A 25,937-nucleotide genomic window follows, 5' to 3' on the forward strand; every position below is an offset into this window, starting at 1 on the left:
CAGCCTATAACAGTTATGTTGCGTTCACACGGGCAGACACAACGACGCAGTCTGCCATTCATTGTCAATGGAAGCCAGCGACGTGGCGATGCAAAGACGCAGTCTGCCATTCATTGTCAATGGAAGCCAGCGACGTGGCGATGCAAAGATGCAGTCTGCCATACATTGTCAATGGAAGCCAGCGACGTGGCGATGCAAAGATGCAGTCTGCCATTCATTGTCAATGGAAGCCAGCGACGTGGCGATGCAGACGCAGTCTGCCATTCATTGTCAATGGAAGCCAGCGACGTGACGATGCAAAGACGCAGTCTGCCATTCATTGTCAATGGAAGCCAGCGACGTGGCGATGCAAAGATGCAGTCTGCCATTCATTGTCAATGGAAGCCAGCGACGTGGCGATGCAAAGATGCAGTCTGCCATTCATTGTCAATGGAAGCCAGCGGTCATGACGATGCAAAGACGCAATGATGCATGTAGCTGCACCAAATGATGTGTGAACGCACCATATTGGTTTATGTAATGTTTGTTTAAAGTGATGTAATTCCGAAAGCCAGATGAAAAACAAAAAACAAAACAAAAACGAGATGATTTTTTTTTGGAAAAATAATTTTACAAATCTGGCCCAAAATATAGGGACACCAACATTAATATGGTTAACATAATTTATATGTTCAATTAAATGGTTAAATTGTGATATAGTATCAAATATGGGGACGTTTAAATGCAAAACCAGCCCTGGTTTTGCGGAGGCGTATTTCCTTTACATCAGGGAGCAATACAAAACAAAACAACGTCGCAGCTACAGTACAATGTTCCCAGAAAAACACATTTCAAATAATATTCATATTTTTTCCCCAACACACATTTCTCATCTGTTCATCATATCAATCAGATAACTTGATGAACTCGACCACTCAATAGATTTGTGTAAACAGCGTCTCTTGGCTTCAAGTGTTTCTCATCGACCTCTCAGCTCCAGAACTCACTGTGCAAATACTTTGTGTTTATGGAATATAATGGTGACGATGATTAACATTACAGTACCTTTTTCATTTTTTTGTCTGTTTCGGTTTTTTAAGCAACCGTAATGTTATGATGACATCATAGTGGTATAAATGAGTGGTTCCCAAACTTAACTTCAAGGTCACCTGATTTGGTAAGCATTGTAAGGGTCCATTTGGTTCCTGACATTTACCTGGAACCCCTTGAGCGCCGCGTGCGTAGGGGCTACAAAGTAAGACAGTGTCAACAGCTTGTGACGCGTCCAATTGACCCCCCAGTGATCGTCGTCCGGTGCTTGCAGCGTGTCAGGGCCGTTCACTGGCCTCTCTAGGCTGGGTTCTGAGTCTCCTGGACAGGCCTATACATGGACCGCTGTGCTCTCCTCTCTCCTCTCCTCCTTTATACTCCTCTCTGTCCGATCTGTCTGTCCATCTGTTTCCGACGACAGAGTCTCTCCTCCTCTCTTCTCCTGTGTCTCCTCTACCACCACCAGCACCTCCTCCTTCTCCTCGTCACCCTCCTCCTTTCCGCAGCTGCGAAGGCGTTTGGCGGGAACCGGGGAGGTGCAGGGGGAAGGCGCGTCCGTTTCCGTCCAGCTCAGCCTGCGTTTCTGCCAAAACAAACACACCACAAACCTTCGCATCAGCTTTGTCGTTTTATCGCTTGCCGTGGCGTTTGCCCTATCAACCATTATCAACCATTATGTGTAGATAACGCTGGCTGGTGCGAGCCAGAGTAATCTAGTAAGAGAGTGGCGACACGCTTTGCGTGGTGTTATGGGCTATTCCAAACATTGAGATATAGAATGAGCACTTCCGCATTCCACTGTTACAATATGGGAGTCAACGCTTACTGTTGTCATTCTCATACTAGATCACGCTGGTGCGAGCGTGATCTATATTATCACACTTGCAACGTTCTTCTCACCTTGACGGGGATGTGGCGTTGGTCCCTTTGTTTGAGGGGAGAGGTGGCGGGGACAGTCGGGGCGCTGCCGCCCAGCTGCGACAGGTCCGGCAGGGAGGACGCGAGCGACACCGAGGGCACGGAGTTGGTGGGCACCTGGGGAAACCAGTGCTTCAGCATGGTCTCCACCTTCAGGATGGTGGTGAGATACTTCTCTCTGCAGGAGGGAGGGAGGGAGAGAGTTATGAGAAAAAGCTAAATCCAGAGACTTAGTAGACTGATTTAATACATGAACGCTCGCCCCAAAAACACGCTGGGTCAAATCCGGTGACCTCTGAAAGGTGTATTCCTAAACCTATAAAACATGGGGGTGAGTGTGTTTTGGGGTGAGCGTTCCGGTTACCACACAGATTGATTGATTGATTGATTGATTGATGGGTGGGTTCAGTTCTTACCCACTGTTGGGTCGTTGTAAGACCCCGATTATCCTCTGGATTCGGTCCATGGCCACCGTCTGCTGGAGGCTGCTCAGACCTGTCAATCACAAAGCACAGAGTCAGCATCTATCTGCAGTACAAACAGTAATAGCTTACTATGGTATAAATACTGCTGCACACGTATGCACAGCACGCACACACACGCACGCACGCACGCACGCACGCACGCACGCACGCACGCACGCACACACACACACACACACACAGACAGACAGACAGGATGCAGACAGGATCAATAGTCTGGGTCAATACACACCACTGTACCGCAGCATGGACACCATGTACTGTACTCATATCATGTTAACATATCATAAACATATCGTCTGTCTGTCTGTCTGTCTGTGCTACATTAAATTGTGTACGTTTATGAAGGTTTGATGCTCACCACGGTCAAACCGTCCTCTCTTGATGCCCTTCAGCAGGTCCAGCAACGGCCGAATGAATCCCTGCAACTCAGCACACTGCAGGACAGAGAGAGAGAGCGAAAGAGAGAGAGAGAAGGTTAACACTAGTATCACGTTAAGCCTCTCGTGTCCATATCAGATGTTTTGTTGTATCTGTTCATCCGTTCTTTGGCTCTCTGTCCTTCCGTTCGATGGACGAACTCACAGAATCTGCCTCACTCAGAGAAAGACAGCGGCCGAAATATATAATAGGGGCTGAAGCGGTTAGTGTGTTTTGTAATAATAATAATAATCAAAATCTACAAAGTAACTATAGTCACTACAATGTTCATATAATTGTAGTGGAGTAGGGCAAGTTGTAGTACACTATTTACATCTGAGATGTAGTGAAGTAGTTCAAAGTATTGAAAACACCTCCCATACACTTAGTTACTTTACACCAGTAGTTCACAAACTTTTCATGTCGATACCCAAAAGACAGATTAGACCGGGAGCCAAACTGGAGAAAACAAACTCTTCTTAATTATCATATTTGTATTCATGGGATTTCTTAGATTTGTTAGTTTTTTTGTTTTTAAATTTGTCAATTTCCTGTAAAAATGTATTTATTAAAAGAAAATATTTTGAAATATAGTGCTTTACACCACAGTGTGTCGCTGTACCTTCTGGGAGAACAGTAAGTCTCCATGGGTCTTCGTGTTGTGGGTAGCAGTGTCCTTCCTCTGCTGCCCCATGTGGTGGCCGGAGGTACTGCAGCCGCCGCTGCTCTGCTGCCCCCTGTGGTGGCCGGAGGTGCTGCAGCCACCGCTGCTCTGCTGCCCCCTGTGGTGGCCGGAGGTGCTGCAGCCGCCACTGTTCTGCTGCAAGGTTATTAGAGGCTAGTTAAAACTAACGAAATAACGAAAACTAAAATTGAAATGAAACTTTATAAAAACTAAACTAAAACTAGCTGAATTGGAAAAACAAATAATCAACGCTAACTAAAACAAAAGTACAAATCCAGAACTATTCTCTAACCTTGCTCTGCTGGCCCCTGTGGTGGGCCGAGGTACTGCAGCCGCCGCTGCTCTGCTGGCCCCTGTGGTGAGCAGAGGTACTGCAGCCGCCGCTGCTCTGCTGGCCCCTGTGGTGAGCCGAGGTACTGCAGCCGCCGCTGCCCTGCGAGCCGTACGAGCGGTCCGAGGCGCCTTCGTTGACGTCCTCCTCCTTGACCGAGACGCCGTACGCCCGCCAGCTCGCCCGCCCGCCTCCTCTGTTCAGCGCCGCCGCAGACCCGCCCCCTGCGCCGCTGGCTCCTCCTCCTATGATGATGGAGGAGGAAGAGGAGGAGTTGGAGGAGGAGGAAGACGCGGCGGGCAGGAAGACATCGGATTCGTCGGAGTCGCTGCTGGCCAACAGGTAGTTGTCGTCGGAGCTCAGGTCGTCGGAGGACGACGGGGAGGGAGGGCTGCTCTGGGTCTGCATCATGGCTGCTGAGGAGATCAATAATCAATCAATCAATCAATCACTGTCTGTTATACTGTTCACATATATCACTAATAATCACTTCTAATCACTATCAATCACGTATAATCAATTTGTAAATTTTTCCGGACCCCGGGCAGAGGCTTTTGTGCCCGTTCTGGGCAACCGGCTATCCGACGGACTCGACACCGGGCACTGCACTCCCTGTGGTGGTGTGGAACGCGTCTGTCAAATTGGAAGTCGTGGGGCGACCGGTTTTCGAGTTATGTGGATTACAGACGTACGTACGTACGTACGTACGTACATATACACACACACATACAGAGACTTGGTGCATTTATAGACAGATAGGACCACAATAGAAACAAGTCCCCACTCCCAGGACTTTTTTGTGTTATCCTTTTAGCCCACATGTACCTTGGACTGTTTACATTTCTGACTAATACTTTAAATAAAGTTATAATCAAAAGTCCAATCCGTCATGCAGTCAATTTCTTCCGTTGGGAAATGGAGCTCAGAGTACTGAGAGGTTAAGTCGGGCCATGCATGCTGACTATTGTACTGCTGGGAGGGTCTAAATTGAGTCGCGTTTGCCAGAAGGTTCAGCCGCGGTCGACTCGCTATGCTATAGAGGAGGTTAAATTGGGTGAAGTTGTTGGAATTATACCAGGAATGAGAAACTGGGATGTGTTGAAACTACAGAGAGGAAACGTTGTTATGATACCAGGAGGTCATACTGGGTCATGTTGTTTCAGTATGTTAGCAGGAGGTGAATTTGGGCCGTGTTGTAAAGACATCAGAGGTGAAATCGGGTCGTGTTGCTGCCTGTGATGCTATAGGTTATACTGGGCCGTGTTGTAAAGACATCAGAGGTGAAATTGGGTCGTGTTGCTGCCTGTGATGCTATAGGTTATACTGGGTTGTGTGTTGTAAATACTTTGGAGGTGAAATCAGGTCGTGTTGCTGCCTGTGATGCTATAGGTTATATTGGGTCGTCTGGCTGTGATGCTATAGTATACAGTAGGTTATATTGGGTTGTGTGGCTGTGATGCTAGTATAAGTTATATTGGGTCGTGTTGAAAATACATTGGAGGTGAATTCAGGTCGTTGCTGTGCTATAGGTTATATTGGGTTGTGTGGCAGTGATGCTATAGGACAGGTTATATTGGGTCGTGTTGTAAATACATTGGAGGTGAAATTGGGTCGTGTTGCTATGATACTAGGAGGTTAAACAAGGTTGCCGTGATGCGGGAAGAGTGAGATTGAGAGAGAGAGATATTGAGAGAGAGAGAGAGAGAGAGATAGAGAGAGAGTGTGTAGAGGTGCCCTTAATGGCCATAATAATGGCCATTAAGGGTTACACTAGAATATGAATAAGATAGCAACAGGAGAATAGTGTATCATGTAACAACAACAACAACAACAATTGCAATAGTACACAGTTTCTCACCATGCAGTCCAGGGACCAACCGGGGGTCCGAATGGACCTTAAATGGTCTGTAACTGCCTGTGCATATCACAACCAGGGGTCCTTGCGAACCCACTGGTAGTAGTAAGAGTGGAAATAAAGCGTGTGTGTGTGTGTGTGTGTGTGTGTGTGTGTGTGTGTGTGTGTGTGTGTGTGTGTGTGTGTGTGTGTGTGTGTGTGTGTGTGTGTGTGCGCGCACACAGTTGCGCACGCACACCCAGTGTCCTAGTTTAACCGGCTACAGACTAGCCTGGAATGGGGTGGGTGCACACACAATGTCTGAGAGAGAGAGGCGGGGGAAACGGTGCTCAGTGCAGCAGTGGAATCAGAAAAGGGCAGGCTCTCTCTCTCTCTCTCTCACACACACACACACACACACACACACACACACACACACACACACGCTTCCTTTCTGGCAGTATATGCCTTCTCTTCTCCTCTATACCTCTCCTCTCTTCCACGTCTCGGAGGCTGCATGAGAACTGAACTGGTTCTTGCATTAAACACAACACAGCATTCCTTATAGCCTACTACACCATGTAAACCACTGACACACACACACACACACACACAATCCTCAAAGCTAATGAGTACTATTTCTATCCTTATTATGTATTTTGAACTATTAGTATGTCATTCTTCATTGTTTATTTTGTTCATTATTATTATTATTAGGCTATATGTATTATCATCAACCAACCAACCAATCAATCAATCAATCAATCAATCAATCAATCAAGCAAGCAAGCAAGCAATCAATCAATCAATCAATCAATCAATCAATCAATCAATCAATCAATCAATCAGGTACCTAAACCAATAAGAATCACTCTCTCCAAACCTACACTCCTCACTGGAAACAAATTAACTTGAATATTGAAAGCCACACAATGCACGTTCTTCAGTCAACACACTGACCTGAATCCACCCCCCCCCCTCTCTCTCTCTCTCTCTCTATCTCTCTCTCACTCACATACACACAACAACCACACGCGGCACGCCCACACACACTAACACACTTGCGAATGGGCTCCTACTTGTACACGGTCCGTCCAACACCACTAACACTAACGCTAACACTAACACTAACACTAACACAACACAGGCCTAACAACAACAACTGACGCTAAAACTCACGTTTCCCCCCAGACCTATATTTTAATTTAGAAACAGGCTTTATATAGGCATTTCTTTTTTATTATCACTGTGTTTCGCTTCGCATTAAAAAACTAAAGCTGTAGCCTAGGTGGGACTATAGCATATAATAAAATAAAGCGGCCTGTATTAGTAAATAATATAATAGTAGACTATAGTAAATAACCATCATCATCTCAACCGTTCTAAGTAATACGCATTCAGTGCTCTCTCTCTTTCTCTCTTTCTCTCTCTCTCGCAATTTTCAATTCAATTTTCAATTCAAATGGGCTTTATTGGCATGAGCAAACATAGCCTATATACATTCAAAGAAATGCAGTCTCTCTATCCTGCTGCACATGAAGCACAACACCGAACCAAACCGATAAAACACAGCAGCGGCACTGCAGCTATAAGGCATGTTGCTGCTGTATTTATAATATATCTTTACGTGGCAGCTTGCACAGTAAAGACATCCAACACAACAATGAGATAATAACTAATAAGGTTATTACCTGTTCAAGGTATAAAGGAAGCATCCAGGGCATCTATCTGCAGAAGACTGTAAGGTATAGAAGACACTCTCTCTCACGGTGACAGTCCGTCTAGCCGCTATTCTCAGTATTGTGCCGTTCGGTTCAACCCTCCCCAGAAAGCACTGGAGAGCCGGCTAACACGCACCGTGCACGCCGCACGCACCTCCCCTTACACACACAAACCAACACGCCCCGCTCCGCGTGCGCGCATTTGGCTCTCTCTCTCCCCTCCTCCTACTCTCCTCTACCCTCTCTCTCTCTCTCTCACACGCACGCACGTTCACGCACACGCGCGCGCAGTGCGCTCATTGGCTACCCTACCCCCCCCCCCCTCTCTTTCTACTACGCGTGGTGATACACGTGTCGCCGCATTCGGTGCCGTCAGTGCGTGCCACTCGCTCCGTCTCATTGGCCAGAGCCTGAAAGCGGCCGGCTGAAACGGCCCCGGATTGGCCGGCGCGCCGCAGCCACTTGGCTTGTCAGGCCGGCCGCCGATTGGACGCACATTGGGAGCCACACGCGATCGCCACGCCCACTCACATGTCGCTCGCGTGTTGTTGTGAGTCAGGGTGGCGCACGCGCGTGCACGCACAGCTACAGGGCTACAGTGAAGAGTGAAGAAAGTGTAGAGCCCCGTCGTCGTCGCGTGTAACTGCATGCGTGTTAAATACTGACTGTCACACACTCATGACCCCCATTCATAGCCTAGGACAGGGGTTCTCAACCCGGGGGGGCGTGGTCGCCAAATTATTTTGAGGGGGTCCCCAAATTAGTAGTAGGCATATAAACTTTCCTTAATGATTATATCTGGTATTCTGGTTTCAGTATTCATATCTGGTTTCAGTTATTCATTTATGATATACTTTCTCTATTATTATTAAAAGGTTATTTTTGCAGTCAGTTTGTATTGGGGGTGGGGGGGGCAGGGCTGGGGTCGCGATCGAGCCATGGCCAAAGCATTCATGCCATGCAATGCTTTGGCCATGGGGAGTGGGGACTCCCCACTCCCCATGAGCCAAAAACGTTGAGAACCCCTGGCCTATAGGATATTGTCTATCCTGAACGTTTTACCAGAGAAAGAAATACTTTCTTAGTAGGCAACTGAATTGACATGCCTCTGAAAGGTAATACCAAAAGTTTTTAGTGAGCACTAATAGAAGCCGATTAAGTGAATAGAATTTGATGTTGACCAGGTAATCAAACAATTGGGACTAAATTAATTTCGCTCCTATGCCACCAAAATGTGGAACGCCCAGGCTATACCAACTGTCATTAAGACATGCGAATCCCTTGACTCCTTCAAAACCGCTCTCAAGGGCACCTAAGGACAGCTGCAATTCGAAACTGGCCCCCGTAAAATCTGAATCCCCCACCCACCCCCTTTTCCCCTCACTGTAGGCTATATGTTTTCTTCCCCTTTTTACCTCCTCTATGAGGAGCCTCCTGTTTTTGGCTATGTGTATATTTGTACGTCTCTAAATGTTATGATGAATTGAACATGGTGGACCCTATCCTATATTACAATTGAAAACATGTGCCCAAAAGCACGCACAGGAACAACAGGCACCAGCTACTACGTCACTGACACGCTGCAACACGCTGCAACACACACTGCAACAACACACTAACACGACACAGCCTTACCCTCCGCGTCGATCCACGGCTATCTCCTCATGTCGCGCCGCACGGCCACACTCGACACCAGCCGCGTAACAATTGTCATCGCACTGCCACTAAAGCCGGCTCCCGTCCACACTCGCAAACAATATCAATATCAATAATAAACACAAACACGCCACAAGCACCGACACCCCCGCCTAATTTGTTGCCACGTCTATGAAAACAAGCCCAGAAAAAATGCCATTCAACACGCTACTTACAACTCGCTTACAATTCGCGGACCTGGCAACACTGCATCCTGTTTTCCCATTGGCTACGGTTGCTTACAACACGCATTTGCACTGCATCTTGGGAGCAACACAGCTTAATGTAGGGGTCACCGATTGCTGTGCTACATCCCCCTCATGTTCTCACCACCCCGTTCGGCTGCACCACACACACTAACCTACAGAATTCTCCACATGCAACACAGGGCCCTTATTGGCTAGCCCCCTCACATGGCGATCCCCACGCTGCAAAACACAGGGCAGCCAGACACACACACACACACACACACACACACACACACACACACACACACACACACACACACACACACACACACACTCATTCTAACTTGGATGGACAGCGCCGCGATTACATACACAGTTTACCATACGTCCTCTTCTGGGGGCCTGTCCGGCCAGTCCGGGTGGTTTTATACATTCCTTCAAATGTCCGGGGTTTCACACGTATCGCCTGTAGTGTATCGCTACGCTCACAGACCATTCACACCAATGTGTATTACAATGCACGTTCAATGGTTCGTAGTGGCAAAACACTGTGAGAGGTGGACTTTCAGCCCGAACCCCGGAATGTGTATTCTTCATAACTCTGCATGCGCTGCACGCTCACACCACTACCACTGGTCCCGACCGCAGATCAGAGAAAGGCTCGCTGGCTGCTCCGCTGTCTGCAGATAGACAGACAGCGGAGAACTATCTCATCATTGACATGCAGAAAAAGTAGGCTGCTGTTTTCTTAGCTTTGTGACTGACCAATGAGAAGCACATTGTATTGTCTGCAAAGGAACTATGTGTCTGTCACAAATACAAGCTCTGTCCTGCAAGCCCATGTCATGTCAACACAGACAAGGCAGCTGTGCGCGCGGTGAGTCCTGCACATTATAATGACCCAATATTATTTCGTACAACCTAGCAAAGCATCACATATGATGGTTTGGAGAATAGGCTGGTCTCTCTTTTTACAACAGATAAGCCATTGCATACAGGTTCTCAAACTTCTTAATTTCAAGGACCCCCATAACTCTGAGAGTCAAACCAAATGGACCCATAACAGTCCCATTTCATTCCATTTCTACAGTATCACAGTTAACAGTTATACAACACTCCATTTGGTTACATTTGTACACTCTCACAGTTACAGACCTGTAAGGGTCCATTTGGGTCCATGTGTTACACTCTCACAGTTACAGACCTATAATGGGTCCATTTGGAACCCCCTCAAGGAACCATGAGGGTCCCTGGATCACACCTTTCACAGCCACTGCTTTACATAAATACATAACTAATACAGAGCATATTTGATCCATTTATTGTTAGGCTATAGATTCTTTTGACATCTCAATTTAACAGAACCGCCCACGCACGGCACATGCACGACGTGCACGACGTGCACGCGCATGAGCACATCCACATCCACATGCACGCGCGCATGTGTCCTTTTTGGTAATTCAGAATATGGTATGCCTACACAGTTACAATAATGCAAACACGCCAATCGCACAAACGACTGCGTCGACACCTGGCGTGGAACAAACGGGACGAACCCAGGCGCATATATGGATAACAACAACACTACACGCGCGCGCGCGCACGCGCTGCAACACAAAACAGCTGCATACAACGCGTGTCACTGTGGACTTCTGTATCTGTGGACTTCTGTATCGCAACGCGGGGCAACGCAACTCTGGGATGAGCGGGCCGAAGGCCCGCGAAATTCTAGTTGTAAACAAATGTAATGCTTTATGGTGTTGTCCACAGTTAACAGATTTGTATTGAGTTGTGCTTGAAATGTACTGTAATTATCCAATCTGTTAAATACTTCAATCAATCAATCAATCAATCAATCAATCAATCAATCAATCAATCAATCAATCAATCAATCTTCCTATAGGGCTGGTTCTATACATTTCTGGTTCTTTAGCAGTCTTTTACTAGTAGAAGAGGCTTGCACACGCACGTGCATGCGCACACGCACGCCACGCACGCACGCACGCCACGCACGCACACACGCACGCACACACACACACACTTGATTTATTTTCATCTTTTTGTTGATCTGCACATGAGAGCATTACATAATAATTAAGGCAACATGATGGTCAAACCAGAGAGCCTATCATATACAACTGGATGCACATGTCTATTTAATAGCACAGAAGGAAAAGATGACCTTATACTAGCCTACAACGTGACATATTCTCTCTCTCTCTCTCTCTCTCTCTTTCTCTCTCCCTCTCAGGGGCATCTCACTCACATGCAGTATAATCCAGACACTCACACTTATGTGTCTCTAAATGGTAAATGGTGCATTTATATAGCGCCTTTATCCAAGGCGCTTTACAAGGTACCAACCAGCACATCGGGAGCAATTTGGGGTTCAGTGCCTTGCCCAAGGACACGTAGACAGGAGGAGCCGGGATTCGAACCGCCGACCCATGGATCATTGGTCGACCTGCTCTACCTCCTGAGCCACAGTCACAGTCTCTCTCATATCATTCCACGTATTAAACATAAAACGTGGACAATGACTGGATACACTGCATGCTGCCGTGATGCTGACAGCCCTGTTGGTGAGGTGGGATGCATCATGCTCGTATACAGTCCTGTTGGTGAGGTGGGCTGCATCATGCACGTATACAGTCACAGAGAGTGTGATGCTAACAGGCCTGTTGGTGAGGTGGGATGCATCATGCACGTATACAGGCCTGTTGGTGAGGTGGGATGCATCATGCACGTATACAGGCCTGTTGGTGAGGTGGGATGCATCATGCTCGTATACAGTCCTGTTGGTGAGGTGGGCTGCATCATGCACGTATACAGTCACAGAGAGTGTGATGCTAACAGGCCTGTTGGTGAGGTGGGATGCATCGTGCACGTATACAGGCCTGTTGGTGAGGTGGGCTGCATCATGCACGTATACAGGCCTGTTGGTGAGGTGGGCTGCATCATGCACGTATACAGGCCTGTTGGTGAGGTGGGATGCATCATGCACGTATACAGGCCTGTTGGTGAGGTGGGATGCATCATGCACGTATACAGCCCTGTTGGTGAGGTGGGGATGCATCATGCATGTATACAGGCCTGTTGGTGAGGTGGGGATGCATCATGCACGTATACAGCCCTGTTGGTGAGGTGGGATGCATCATGCACGTATACAGCCCTGTTGGTGAGGTGGGATGCATCGTGCACGTATACAGGCCTGTTGGTGAGGTGGGGATGCATCATGCACGTATACAGCCCTGTTGGTGAGGTGGGATGCATCATGCACGTATACAGGCCTGTTGGTGAGGTGGGATGCATCATGCACGTATACAGGCCTGTTGGTGAGGTGGGATGCATCATGCACGTATACAGGCCTGTTGGTGAGGCGGGATGCATCATGCACGTATACAGGCCTGTTGGTGAGGTGGGATGCATCATGCACGTATACAGGCCTGTTGGTGAGGCGGGATGCATCATGCACGTATACAGGCCTGTTGGTGAGGTGGGATGCATCATGCACGTATACAGCCCTGTTGGTGAGGTGGGATGCATCATGCACGTATACAGGCCTGTTGGTGAGGTGGGATGCATCATGCACGTATACAGGCCTGTTGGTGAGGTGGGATGCATCATGCTCGTATACAGGCCTGTTGGTGAGGTGGGATGCATCATGCACGTATACAGGCCTGTTGGTGAGGTGGGATGCATCATGCTCGTATACAGCCCTGTTGGTGAGGTGGGATGCATCATGCACGTATACAGGCCTGTTGGTGAGGTGGGATGCATCATGCACGTATACAGCCCTGTTGGTGAGGTGGGATGCATCATGCACGTATACAGCCCTGTTGGTGAGGTGGGATGCATCATGCACGTATACAGCCCTGTTGGTGAGGTGGGATGCATCATGCTCGTATACAGGCCTGTTGGTGAGGTGGGATGCATCATGCTCGTATACAGGCCTGTTGGTGAGGTGGGATGCATCATGCACGTATACAGGCCTGTTGGTGAGGTGGGATGCATCATGCACGTATACAGGCCTGTTGGTGAGGTGGGATGCATCATGCACGTATACAGGCCTGTTGGTGAGGTGGGATGCATCATGCACGTATACAGGCCTGTTGGTGAGGTGGGATGCATCATGCACGTATACAGCCCTGTTGGTGAGGTTGGATGCATCATGCACGTATACAGCCCTGTTGGTGAGGTTGGATGCATCATGCACGTATACAGCCCTGTTGGTGAGGTGGGATGCATCATGCACGTATACAGCCCTGTTGGTGAGGTTGGATGCATCGTGCACGTATACAGGCCTGTTGGTGAGGTGGGATGCATCATGCACGTATACAGCCCTGTTGGTGAGGTTGGATGCATCATGCACGTATACAGGCCTGTTGGTGAGGAGGGATGCATCATGCACGTATACAGGCCTGTTGGTGAGGAGGGATGCATCATGCACGTATACAGGCCTGTTGGTGAGGAGGGATGCATCATGCACGTATACAGCCCTGTTGGTGAGGCGGGATGCATCATGCACGTATACAGTCACAGAGAGATGCTAACAGCCCTGTTGGTGAGGTGGGATGCATCATGCACGTATACAGGCCTGTTGGTGAGGTGGGATGCATCATGCACGTATACAGGCCTGTTGGTGAGGTGGGATGCATCATGCATGTATACAGGCCTGTTGGTGAGGTGGGATGCATCGTGCACGTATACAGGCCTGTTGGTGAGGTGGGATGCATCATGCACGTATACAGGCCTGTTGGTGAGGTGGGATGCATCATGCATGTATACAGCCCTGTTGGTGAGGTGGGATGCATCATGCACGTATACAGGCCTGTTGGTGAGGTGGGATGCATCATGCACATATACAGTCACAGAGAGTGATGCTAACAGGCCTGTTGGTGAGGTGGGCTGCATCATGCACGTATACAGGCCTGTTGGTGAGGTGGGATGCATCATGCACGTATAATACAGTCACAGAGTGATGCTAACAGGCCTGTTGGTGAGGTGGGATGCATCATGCACGTATACAGTCACACAAAGTGTGGAAACCGAAACAACAGTGGCTTTCAACCCTTTTCATGTCAAGGCCCATTATTTATTCAGCATTTATTTTAAGACACGGAGGACCATTTGATGACATTTAGCCTCTCAGACCCAAAACTAAAGAACATTTTGTTGTCGTTGGATAAGATGTTTCAGAAGGTTCCTGTGTTGCGTTGCATTGAAATCGGTGACCTATGATTGACTACGGTTTTGACAGCAACAGCAACAGCAACAGTATTATAGTCTCGCACAAGCTCCAGTAAATTCCATTGTTAATCTTGTTATTCCTAAACCTAACCTCAGTAAAACTATGCCTAACGCTAACCTTATTCTTAAACGTAACCTCAGTAAAACTCTCTAAACCTAACCTTATTTCTAAACATAAACTCAGTAAAACTATGCCTAACTCTAACCTTATTCCTAAGTGTAACCTCAGTAAAACTATGCCTAACCTTATGCCTAAATGTAAAACTATGAGTAACCCTATAGCCTTAAATTATTCCTAACCTTAAACTCAACAAATACAAGAATACAAAAACACAAAATACAAAATACAAATACAAAAAAGGTTGGCAAAAAAATCGTGGCGAGTGTGTTTCGGGGCGACAGACAGGCAGACAATTTACAATTTAGGCATTTAGCAGACGCTCTTAATCCAGAGCGACAGACAGACGGACAGACAGACAGACAGACAGACAGACAGACAGACAGACAATTGATTACGCTAGATAGAAATAAGGTACCAAAAAACAAAACAGATGCAAGGTATCTGCACTGGGGCCGGGCAGGTGTACAGTATGTCATGAGCTATTGTCAAAGTTGTAGATGAAATGAGCATTGCGCCTGTCACAGACATGTGCAGAGCAAGTTCAGTCAGGAAACCTCAGTGCAGTTGCTTCCGGCATTAATCGTTAATTAGGCCGCCTCAGCATTACGTTCTCACTCAATGGTTCTCAGCCACTAAGCCAATCACACACTCACTCCATCTTCATACCGGCTATTTAAACTGGCAGGGTTTGTACTCCTCCTGCTTGCTTGCTGCTGATGATTCTGCTGCGCTGCCGTGTATGCTAAAGTTTTGCTGCTCACCCTCCTCCACCCCAGCTACCACCTGTCGTTTTGGATCTGCTGTTTAGGTACCGGGGATTCGGAGTCCCTATGGTTACTTAGGACTGGAGTATCTAAAAAGCAGCTCCAATTCATCGCCAAACCATAATAAATATATTGCTCAGCATGATACGGATGGATGGATGGATGGATGGACAACCCAAAAGCATGATACGGATGGATGGATGGATGTGCACAGCCTGCAGAAGATTGTATAACCCTCATGATACTATATTCCATATTCATTAAAGAACGGTTCTGTGTCCATGTCGTACACAACAGCTGCTGCTCCCAACGTTCAGTGTGTGCAAACAAGCTCACAGCGGTTTTTTTCTTTTCTTTTTCTCCAATGTATTTTTATTGAGGCTCTGAAATTTCACAGCTGAACAATTGCAATTCAATGTATATAGAAGTTAGAACACATTTTTATTTTTTAAACACAACATAGGAAAACAACAAGTACCACAATACGGACATTACAATGCACAGACAAAAAACTAAATAAAAACAAAACAAAAAAAAACAAGACAAAACACAGTACACCAACATACATGATTGTACATTACAGGTCACCAGAGTCGTCTTTGTTATTCACTACCGTTCAATAAGGTACATTGAAGCGCAGTCTAGAAGGGTTCACTGTATCTCTAAGACTGGTTAAGCTCACAGCGTTTTAAGTGACCTTCCAAAGAGGCTGGAATCCTATTAAAGTAATCTGTTGCATTGTGGCTACGAACTGCTTGACCTCCCTTTTCATTTTTGAGTGGTGTAGGCCTAACCACTCCTAGAACCAGCAATGTCCGTCCGTCCCTATGTATGTTTAGGGTACCAACAGGGGGCGCTGTTGCACCACTCACTTCAGACAAGGTCTGATTTTAAAGACAATTTAACCTTTAACTCTTAAGCAATTACCCAGCATCACATGGACCCCATGGGTCCAGCTATACAGTGAGGGGAAAACTACAAGTGTATGTTAAACAAAACATATACTCTCTCCCCATGCCGAAAAAGCAATACCACTAAGATAGCGTCATTAAAAGTTACACCATCCATAGACAAAGAATATATACGGAAGAATCAGTGTTGTTTTCGTCAACGTGTAAAATCAGCCATTACGACGGCATCAAGACCCGCCGAAATACATTTTAGTCGACTAAATCACCTGTAGATTTAGTCGACTAAAATCTCATGACATTTAGTCGACTACAACTAGACTAACACTAAAACATTCCAGGTGACTAAAATGTGACTAAAACTAAGGGAAAACCATTCAAGAGACTATGACTAAAACTAAAATCAAAATTTGCTGCCAAAAACAACACTGGGAAGAATGAAGTTATATGTGTTACAGTGTGGCTCACGTCACGATCATAGAACCATGTGACACAAATACTGCATTTAGGTATTTAATATACATGCAGTCCAATGTTATGAGGCACAAGATACACATTTACAAATTGATAGACAATTTTGTAAGTAGAGGCAACAGTTCATGTGACCAAGGAAATTTAGTTAAATTAATATACTAGACCAGAGCGTTGTATAGAGACAAATGTATACACTACATAACCCAGAAGGCAATAGGGCTTGGGATGGTCAAGAGGTTCAATAGGGCTGGGATGGTCACGACTCACGATGGTCAAGAGGTTCACTTAGTTTATTTATAGGAGAAAATGGCAATGTTGCCATGTCAGCTTGTTAAAAGCGACTTTGGGCTTGTTTTTTCTGTAAAGTTGCTTGTAAATATTGGTGGTTGTGGATTGTGTTGTTTTTGGGCTTGTTTTCCATTATAAAGTGTAGCTTGCTTCCAAATCTGTCTCTTTTATGGACCCTCAAATTAAATTAATGTATCTGTCCCTAATATTTATTTGTCCGTGACCCCTAAATGTTTAAAAAAAATCTTCCAAATATTCCACATTATTTCAAGATAAAAAATAAATAAATAGCAGAAGTAAAAGCTCACAACGTGTTGCATCGCGAGCTTGTGGGTCAGCTATTTTCAAATAGCTGACGTATTACAGTATAAATTAAGGTTCAAGTGCTTGTGTGTGTGGCCTGTAATAGTTGCTTCTTTTTAAAAGCTACAAAAACACAGACAATAATAATAATGGATTTTATTTATAACGCACTTTATATTCGTCAGAATCTCAAAGTGCCACAGCAAATTAACAAAAGCAGAAGAAACAACACACCATTAAAAACATCTAAGGAACATTTAAAACATAAGGGCAAGGCTATAAAAATGCTTTGGTGAAAAGGAAAGTTTTTAGTCCTCTCTTAAAAGTGTCGACCGCCTGTGGGGCTCTCAGGTGGACGGGGAGAGCGTTCCACAGTTCGGGGGGGGGGGGGGGCGACCGAGCAGAAGGCCCGGTCACCCATGACAACATACAAATTGACGACACCTGTGCATACACTTTAGGCGAGTTGAGGTATAGTCACAGACATGTGAGACATGCATGCATTCAATCATAACAGTCAACTATCGCATTACAGGCATGCCTCTCTGTCCATAAACATTGTGCAACTATGCAATATGTCACACCATGCAATGCAATAAAAACAAAACAATAAACTATGGCCATATACTATACATACCAACTATACATACCAAACCTTATAACCACTTAAACCCAAGCATCTGAATTGCTCCAGATGTATACATTGTCGATAGCTTTCCCCACGATGACAGAAAACAGACAACACACTAGTACAGAGCCCTCTGGGACTCCGCTCAAACCATAATGAGGTTGTTAAACCAGTGGAACTACTTCTGTTGACCTCAGAGGAAAGTCCATTACTCAATTGAATTGCCAGAGGAACAATGACTTATTATTGGGCTGGTGCGGTGAATGGTCAGAGAGCCTGCCAGGGAAAGCAGAGGTCCTAGGTTCGATTCCAATGTCAGTAGGTGCGTTTCCATAAAGCCATTTTTTGCGCATTAAGGCTCTTGCGCAAAATCTCCTGGATGGAAACACATCAAAATGCGAATAAGTCTCCATTTTTCGCAAAAACACTTTTTCGCTTGGAGGTTGCGGATTTAGGCTTTTTCGAAAAAAGGGAAATGCGCAAATAGTGTATGGAAACACTTGCGGAAAAGGTTTTTAATTAGAAAGCATTGAACTCGCATTATATCGCTTTTGTACAGTTGGAAAATAAAATAAAAAAACGATGGGGAGGCAGTGGAGTGAACGGTGCATGGGAGGGTGGCTAGAGAGGGAGAGGGAGTGATGTTGTGGATACATATAAGGTCCCAGTTTACTACTACCCGACCCGTCCGATTAATAATTGTGTAGTGTGTTCAAAGATCCCATATGAAGTCTGAATCCTCCCGAGTTGATCGGGGCGCTCCGATCATTTTGATATCTGGATCGCTACTGTATGGATGCAAGACACACACACACACACACACACACACACACACACACACACACACACACACACACACACACACACACACACACACACACACACACACACACACACACACACACACACACACGTGGTGTAGTAGACTAAACTTTTATATAACCTATAGCTGCCTGGGTATGCTTCATCTATTCTTATTTATCATAAGATAAGCAACCTAAACGTGTAGGCTATATAGGCTATATAGCCGATGAAACAAGTTATTCACAACTGTCTGCAGCTGCAATCAATCAATTTACAGTATAAACGACTGTCGACCAGTATGCTCCAATCGAGTCCCGCGACATATAGGCTACATCTGCCCCGAATATATTAAGACAAGCATTACACAACAAATAGTTTGTACGTTCTTTGACTGTAGGTGTCGTCAATACTGTGAAAGCAGCAGATGCCCGCTGGCTTGCTGTAGACTTGCTGACGGTCGGTCAGCCGCTGACCAGGGATCAGATTACAACGCAGTATATGGGGTCCCGTCCGTTGAACTGAACTGAACAAAGCGCATCAAATCCCTAAATCAATGGTGTGAACATGGATTAGGACTACTTTACATGAGACTGACTTTACTGGCAAAACAGTGCCAACTACTGCATATTTAATGAACTTATTTCATATGCGCATTTTATCAGTTTAATGGAAACACAGACAATTCGCTTTTCTTTTTTCGACTTAATGAACATACGCTTCCTTTTTTCGCAAAGGCTTAATGGAACCGCACCTACTGACAGTGTCAAACCTCTCCCATGAGCGATTTACACACCATCAGCTGCTCACTGCACCTAGGAGGAAGATGAAATGGTGAAATGCAGATGGCAGTGAATGACACCCACAGCCACAACACTAGAGGCAGCGACCATGACCTGGTACCACACAAGTTTAGAACAAACATGGGACAATTCTACTACTACTATTCAATTCTATTACTCAGGGACGGCTGTGGCTCAGGAGGTAGAGCAGGTCGTCCAATGATCCATGGGTCGGCGGTTCGAATCCCGGCTCCTCCTGTCTACATGTCGAATTGTCCTTGGGCAAGACACTGAACCCCAAATTGCTCCCGATGTGCTGGTTGGTATATGTCGGTGTATGAATGTGTGTGTGAATGGGTGAATGTAATGCACAATCTATGTAAAGCGCCTTGGATAAAGGCGCTATATAAATGCACCATTTACCATTTAGGGACATGCAGAGAATGTTAGAGAGGCAAATTCCATATATAATAAGGGCACTTTTGGCAAAAAAAAACCAAGCTGATCAACAAGCTCTCAATGCATCTCAATGCATGCACTCTTTAGCTACTGACGAAAGAAAATGCAAAATGCTTGCGTTCAAGTTCGGGAGAGTTTGGGGGAAAAAAATGCATTCTCCTCAATGCTGCCTTCGGTTATGGCATGGAAACGGAGGCATTTGCATTTCTTTCACCTAGTAAATTCTGCTTTGGAGAGGGAAGTTGTTTTTACAGACGGGTAAAAAGGGCAGGGGATGAAGGGCTGTTTGATGTGTGGAATGCCCTGGACATCATCCATTAATGGTGTGTAACACTGGTTTCTTTCAAAATTGGCCTGGAAATCCTCAGGAGATCACAGGGGGAGGTAAATCAATGTTACTCCCCCCATCCAAATGAGGTGTCATTCACTGTTGCCGTTTCCCCTTTTTGAGTGGTGCAACCACTCCCTTACGGAGCTATGTGTGTGGGTGGCTGGCTGGGTGCGTCTGAGCACGAAAACAGCATGGTTGTTTTTCACCACCTGTGCGCAACCTAACACACACAAACACACGCACATATTAACTGTATATGATGCTTTCGGGTGTGACAGTACATTACAGTAGAGGGTAGGGTTGCCACCTTTGAGATCTTGAAATAAGGGACACTCTTTACGCCTGCCACGGCCTTGCGGCAAGGCCAGCAATAAGCTGAAGAAATAAGTTGAAGCAATAAGTTGAAGAAATAAGTTGAAGCAATAAGTTGAAGCAATAAGTTGAAGAAATAAGTTGAAGAAATAAGTTGAAGCAATAAGTTGAAGCAATAAGCTGAAGCAATAAGCTGAAGCAATAAGCTGAAGCAATAAGCTGAAGCAATAAGTTGAAGCAATAAGCTGAAGCAATAAGTTGAAGCAATAAGCTGAAGCAATAAGTTGAAGAAATAAGTTGAAGAAATAAGTTGAAGCAATAAGCTGAAGCAATAAGTTGAAGCAATAAGTTGAAGAAATAAGTTGAAGCAATAAGCTGAAGCAATAAGTTGAAGCAATAAGTTGAAGAAATAAGTTGAAGCAATAAGTTGAAGCAATAAGTTGAAGCAATAAGTTAAAGCAATAAGTTGAAGAAATAAGTTGAAGCAATAAGTTGAAGCAATAAATTGAAGCAATAAGCTGAAGCAATAAGTTGAAGCAATAAGTTGAAGCAATAAGTTGAAGCAATAAGTTGAAGCAATAAGCTGAAGCAATAAGTTGAAGCAATAAGCTGAAGCAATAAGTTGAAGCAATAAGCTGAAGCAATAAGTTGAAGTTTCCCTTCAACTTATTGTTAATGCTATCCACAACTTTTGAAGTAGAATTTTGTTTTCCAAATGAGTAAACATAAAGAGTTCTGATTGTGAATCCGAGTGGTTCTTTAAATGGGCACAATCTTTATTTATATTGATTTATATTTATATTAGACTTTAAAACTCAACATTATTAAACAATCAACTATAATAGTCTACTGAAATAGCAGGCTAACCTATCCCCACATCAGCAGCCAAGATGTGGGCTATTGGGCAGGTATTAGAAATACTACTGACATGACATCTTGTAAAAACACGGATAAATAAGATGATAAATAATATAAGGTCCCATACCGAATCGATCTCAGGAGATGTTTGTCAAATGTCAAATGGATTTCGCCCTTACTGGATGTTTGGGTCATGAAGAACTGAAAATGAACTGAACATGAAGAACACGAAAAGATGAAATTTGGAGTCAAATCTTTCCGGTGATAAAATGGCCACCAACGTAATCAAAAAAGTCAACCAAAGAACAAGATTCCTATACAGGATCTCCTCACTGGTCAACAAAAACACCTTGAAGACCCTAACAGGAGCCCTCGTACAAGGTTTCTTCGACTATGCATGCAACTCCTGGACGGTACCATAGCACCTCAAAGGCCCTTAAAACAAGGCTCCAGACTTCCCAAAACAAACTGGTCAGGCTACTACTTGGCCTCACTCCCCGAACCCACCTCACCCTGCCCACTTTGACAGGCTGGAATGGCTTAGGGTTGACGACAGAGTACAGCATTTTGCAATGGGTCTGGTCCACAAGATTCGCTACACCACCAAGATAATGCATGTACCTGTCTAAATACTTCCTTAATGTCAACAAAGTCCACACCCACAACACCAGAGGGAGTGCAACAAACCATGTACAACCATGGCTGAGGGAAGTAGGGGTGCTGGGGGGGCTGTAGCACCCCCTCCCCCCAGGCACAGCCCCCCCTCGAACAGGAGAGAGAGAAAAAAAAAAGAGATTTAAATATGCTGTATCACAGTATTGGCACCTTATCCTGGTTAATTGCCTGTGTCAGTTCGTTCATATATAACTTGCGTGTGGAGAGGGAAAGTAAAGGCCACGTTTGCGCGTGAAAATGCGCGAAAATGCGCGTGCATGATGCGCGTGCACGCGCATTTTTGCGGCGCGCGCGTGCACGCGCATTTTTGCGGCGCGCGCTATGCGCGCGCACCCCCAGGTACACGTTCAGCCCCTGCTAGTGTAAAGTACTTCCCGCGGGCCTGTGTACAACCCAGATTCGGCACAAACAAGGGTCTAAATTAATTCCGCTCCTATGCCACCAAAATGTGGAACGCCCTACCAACAGTCATTAAGACATGCAAATCCAGCTTGACTCCTTCAAAACTGCTCTCAAAGAGCACCTACGGATGGCTGCAATTCGAAACTGGCCCCTGTAAAATCTGAATCCCCCACCCACCCCTTTCCCCCCTCACTGTATATGTTTCTTTTCCCTTTTTACCTCTATGATTATTTGCTGTTGACTATAGTTGTGTATATTCGTACGTCTCTTAATGTTTTGATGAATTGAAAATGGTGGACCTTATTGTAAACAAGTGTAATGCTTTATGGTGTCGTCCACTCACAGTTAACAGTTTTTTGTATTGAGTTGTACTTGAAATGTACTGTAATTCTGCAAACTGTTAATAAATCAATCAATCAATCAATCAATCAATCAATCAATCAATCAATCAAACTGACACTACTGTAATGTTTGGTTCTTCTGTGATCTTATACAGTATATAAGTAATGTTAGTCCCCATGCGGCACAGAAAACATACACCAATAAAGTTTAGGCCAGTGGTTCCCAAACTCTTTCATGTCAAGGACCCCCAAATTGACACTAATTAGCCCGCGGACCCCCATTAGAAAATATATGCCAGCGACCCCCATAAGAGAAGATTTTTACCCAGTGATTCTCAACCCATTTAATTTCAAGTACCAGTTTGACATGCATTAGTATACGGACCCCCATTTAATGGCATTTCTATCTCTGGGACCCCCAATTCATATTGTAAAATCAATGTTAATTTAACAATGAGGGTCCATTTGGTTCCATTTGTACACTCTCTCTCTCTCTCTCTCTCTCTCTCTCTCTCTCCGCATCACGGCAACCTGGTTTAACCTCCTAGTATCATAGCAACACGACCCAATTTCACCTCCAATGTATTTACAACACGACCCAATATAACCTGTCCTATAGCATCACTGCCACACGACCCAATATAACCTATACTATAGCATCACAGCCACACGACCCAATATAACCTATAGCACAGCAACGACCCGATTTCACCTCCAATGTATTTACAACACGACCCAATATAACCTATACTAGCATCACAGCCACACGACCCAATATAACCTATAGCACAGCAACGACCCGATTTCACCTCCAATGTATTTACAACACGACCCAATATAACCTATACTAGCATCACAGCCACACGACCCAATATAACCTATAGCACAGCAACGACCCGATTTCACCTCCAATGTATTTACAACACGACCCAATATAACCTATACTAGCATCACAGCCACACGACCCAATATAACCTATAGCATCACAGGCAGCAACACGGCCCAATTTCACCTCTGATGTCTTTATTGTCTAAATGTCCAATAGTCCTTTCCTAACATTTTAGTCTAGTGTTGACGAAATAGTCTTAGTCATCATAGCTTAGTTTCCATTTAGTTTCCATTTAGTTTTCGTCAGTGAAAAAAGGTAGTTGACGAACATTTTTCGTCTTAGTTTTGGTCGACAAAAACAACACTGACAGAAACACAGTCTTTATACCCTTCAGCAGCTCATCACCAACTCTCAGGCTCACCTGGTCCTCACAGGTGATGGCATTCAGGGCAATCAGACTCATGGAGCAGAGCACGGCAGGGGAAGAGGCAGGCCCATATGGGGCCCACTGTGGAGGCTGTGGCCCATGGACAGAGGCACTGCGCCCACTGTGGAGGCTGTGGCCCGTGGACAGAGGCACTGGGCCCACTGTGGAGGCTGTGGCCCGTGGACAGAGGCACTGCGCCCACTGTGGAGGCTGTGGCCCGTGGACAGAGGCACTGCGCCCACTGTGGAGGCTGTGGCCCGTGGACAGAGGCACTGCGCCCACTGTGGAGGCTGTGGCCCGTGGACAGAGGCACTGCGCCCACTGTGGAGGCTGTGGCCCGTGGACAGAGGCACTGCGCCCACTGTGGAGGCTGTGGCCCGTGGACAGAGGCACTGGGCCCACTGTGGAGGCTGTGGCCCATGGACAGAGGCACTGGGCCCACTGTGGAGGCTGTGGCCCGTGGACAGAGGCACTGCGCCCACTGTGGAGGCTGTGGCCCGTGGACAGAGGCACTGGGCCCACTGTGGAGGCTGTGGCCCGTGGACAGAGGCACTGCGCCCACTGTGGAGGCTGTGGCCCGTGGACATGAAAATAGTTCCACAAAATGGACTCAGCCAGGACTGTTTTGTGGTATCCTACTGTACCAAGTGCTATTTACATTTCTGACTAATAAAGTATGCAATCAATCAATCAATCAATCAATCAATCAATCAATCAATCAATCAATGGTAGTCTGCAAAAATAATGATCGAGGTCTTGTCCATTTGTGTGTGTGTGTGTGTGTGTGTGGGGGGGGGGGGGATAGAAGAAATGGCAGATAGACATGCTCATAACAACGCGTTAGGAGCTTGTCGATCGGCTATTTTCTGCAAAAGCTTTCCCCCACAACACAGAAAATACTATGAGCCCAGAGGGACTCCAGTCAACCATATGGTTTAAGTGGTTAAGCACATATTTGATCCACATTTAAAATTACCGGTATAGATAAGGGCTGGGTTTTCCGAACGCATTTAGTGTAAGACTTGTCTAGTGTTGCACATGCTCAGATGCCCTCTAGGCCGCACACAGAAGCCTGTGAACATAGACATTCTGTGCATAGATGTGGTAGGCCTCAGGTCTACCATTCTGACATTTAATTTAATAATATTTGGACTGCTGGACAGCTGACAGTATAGGCTCTCTTTACTCTGAAGCCTACCATTGCGTGGCACATCTATGCACGGAATGTCTATGTTCACAGGCTTCGGTGTGCGGCCTAGAGGGCATCTGAGCATGTCACTACAAGTCTTACACTAAATGCGTTCGGGAAACCCAGCCATTGTGGAAAAGGTTTCAGGGACCGGAGTCCAGGAGGGTTGTCCTTGTTCTGACCTGACCAGTATCAGAGTGATCTGATACATATGCTTGTGCGTGTTGGTATGCTACTTGGCGGAGGTTTGGGAAAACAGGCGTGAGAGAGTGTTGTCTGAATTGTCAATGCGCCAGAGTTTAAGTAGTGGCATGATCAGGCCCTGCCTACTTCCTTCTCCTTTATACACTGTATACATTGTTTCTGGAATGTTCTGGTATTGATTTTAATTTAACTACATTTCCTAGTTCACATGAAGTGTTGCCACTACTTAAGGAATTGTCTATTTGTGAATGTGTAGCCAATCTTGTGCCTTCAACATTGATTGGACTG

The 25,937-nt window shown here is 45.8% G+C and overlaps 1 protein-coding gene across 2 annotated transcripts; it reads right to left on the reverse strand.

The window, feature by feature from the left end:
* Positions 1-269: 269 nt before the first annotated feature.
* On the reverse strand, positions 270-7,481 carry LOC306924640 (uncharacterized protein). 2 transcript variants are annotated; one of them, XM_079503220.1, is made up of 7 exons: positions 7,391-7,481; positions 3,827-4,278; positions 3,472-3,624; positions 2,791-2,866; positions 2,364-2,442; positions 1,930-2,125; positions 270-1,612 (listed from the first exon to the last, which is right to left on the reverse strand). In XM_079503220.1, exons 2-7 carry the CDS (start codon positions 4,274-4,276, stop codon positions 1,361-1,363), a joined length of 1,206 nt encoding a protein of 401 aa, XP_079359346.1. In that variant the 5' UTR covers positions 4,277-4,278; positions 7,391-7,481; the 3' UTR covers positions 270-1,360. The 2 variants fall into 2 exon arrangements, with proteins under 2 accessions (XP_079359346.1, XP_079359345.1); XM_079503219.1 differs by having other exon boundaries at positions 3,472-3,669.
* Positions 7,482-25,937: the final 18,456 nt, after the last annotated feature.

This window comes from Electrona antarctica, assembly GCF_951216825.1.
Source record: "Electrona antarctica genome assembly, chromosome: 6".
Taxonomy (NCBI): Eukaryota; Metazoa; Chordata; class Actinopteri; order Myctophiformes; family Myctophidae; genus Electrona; species Electrona antarctica.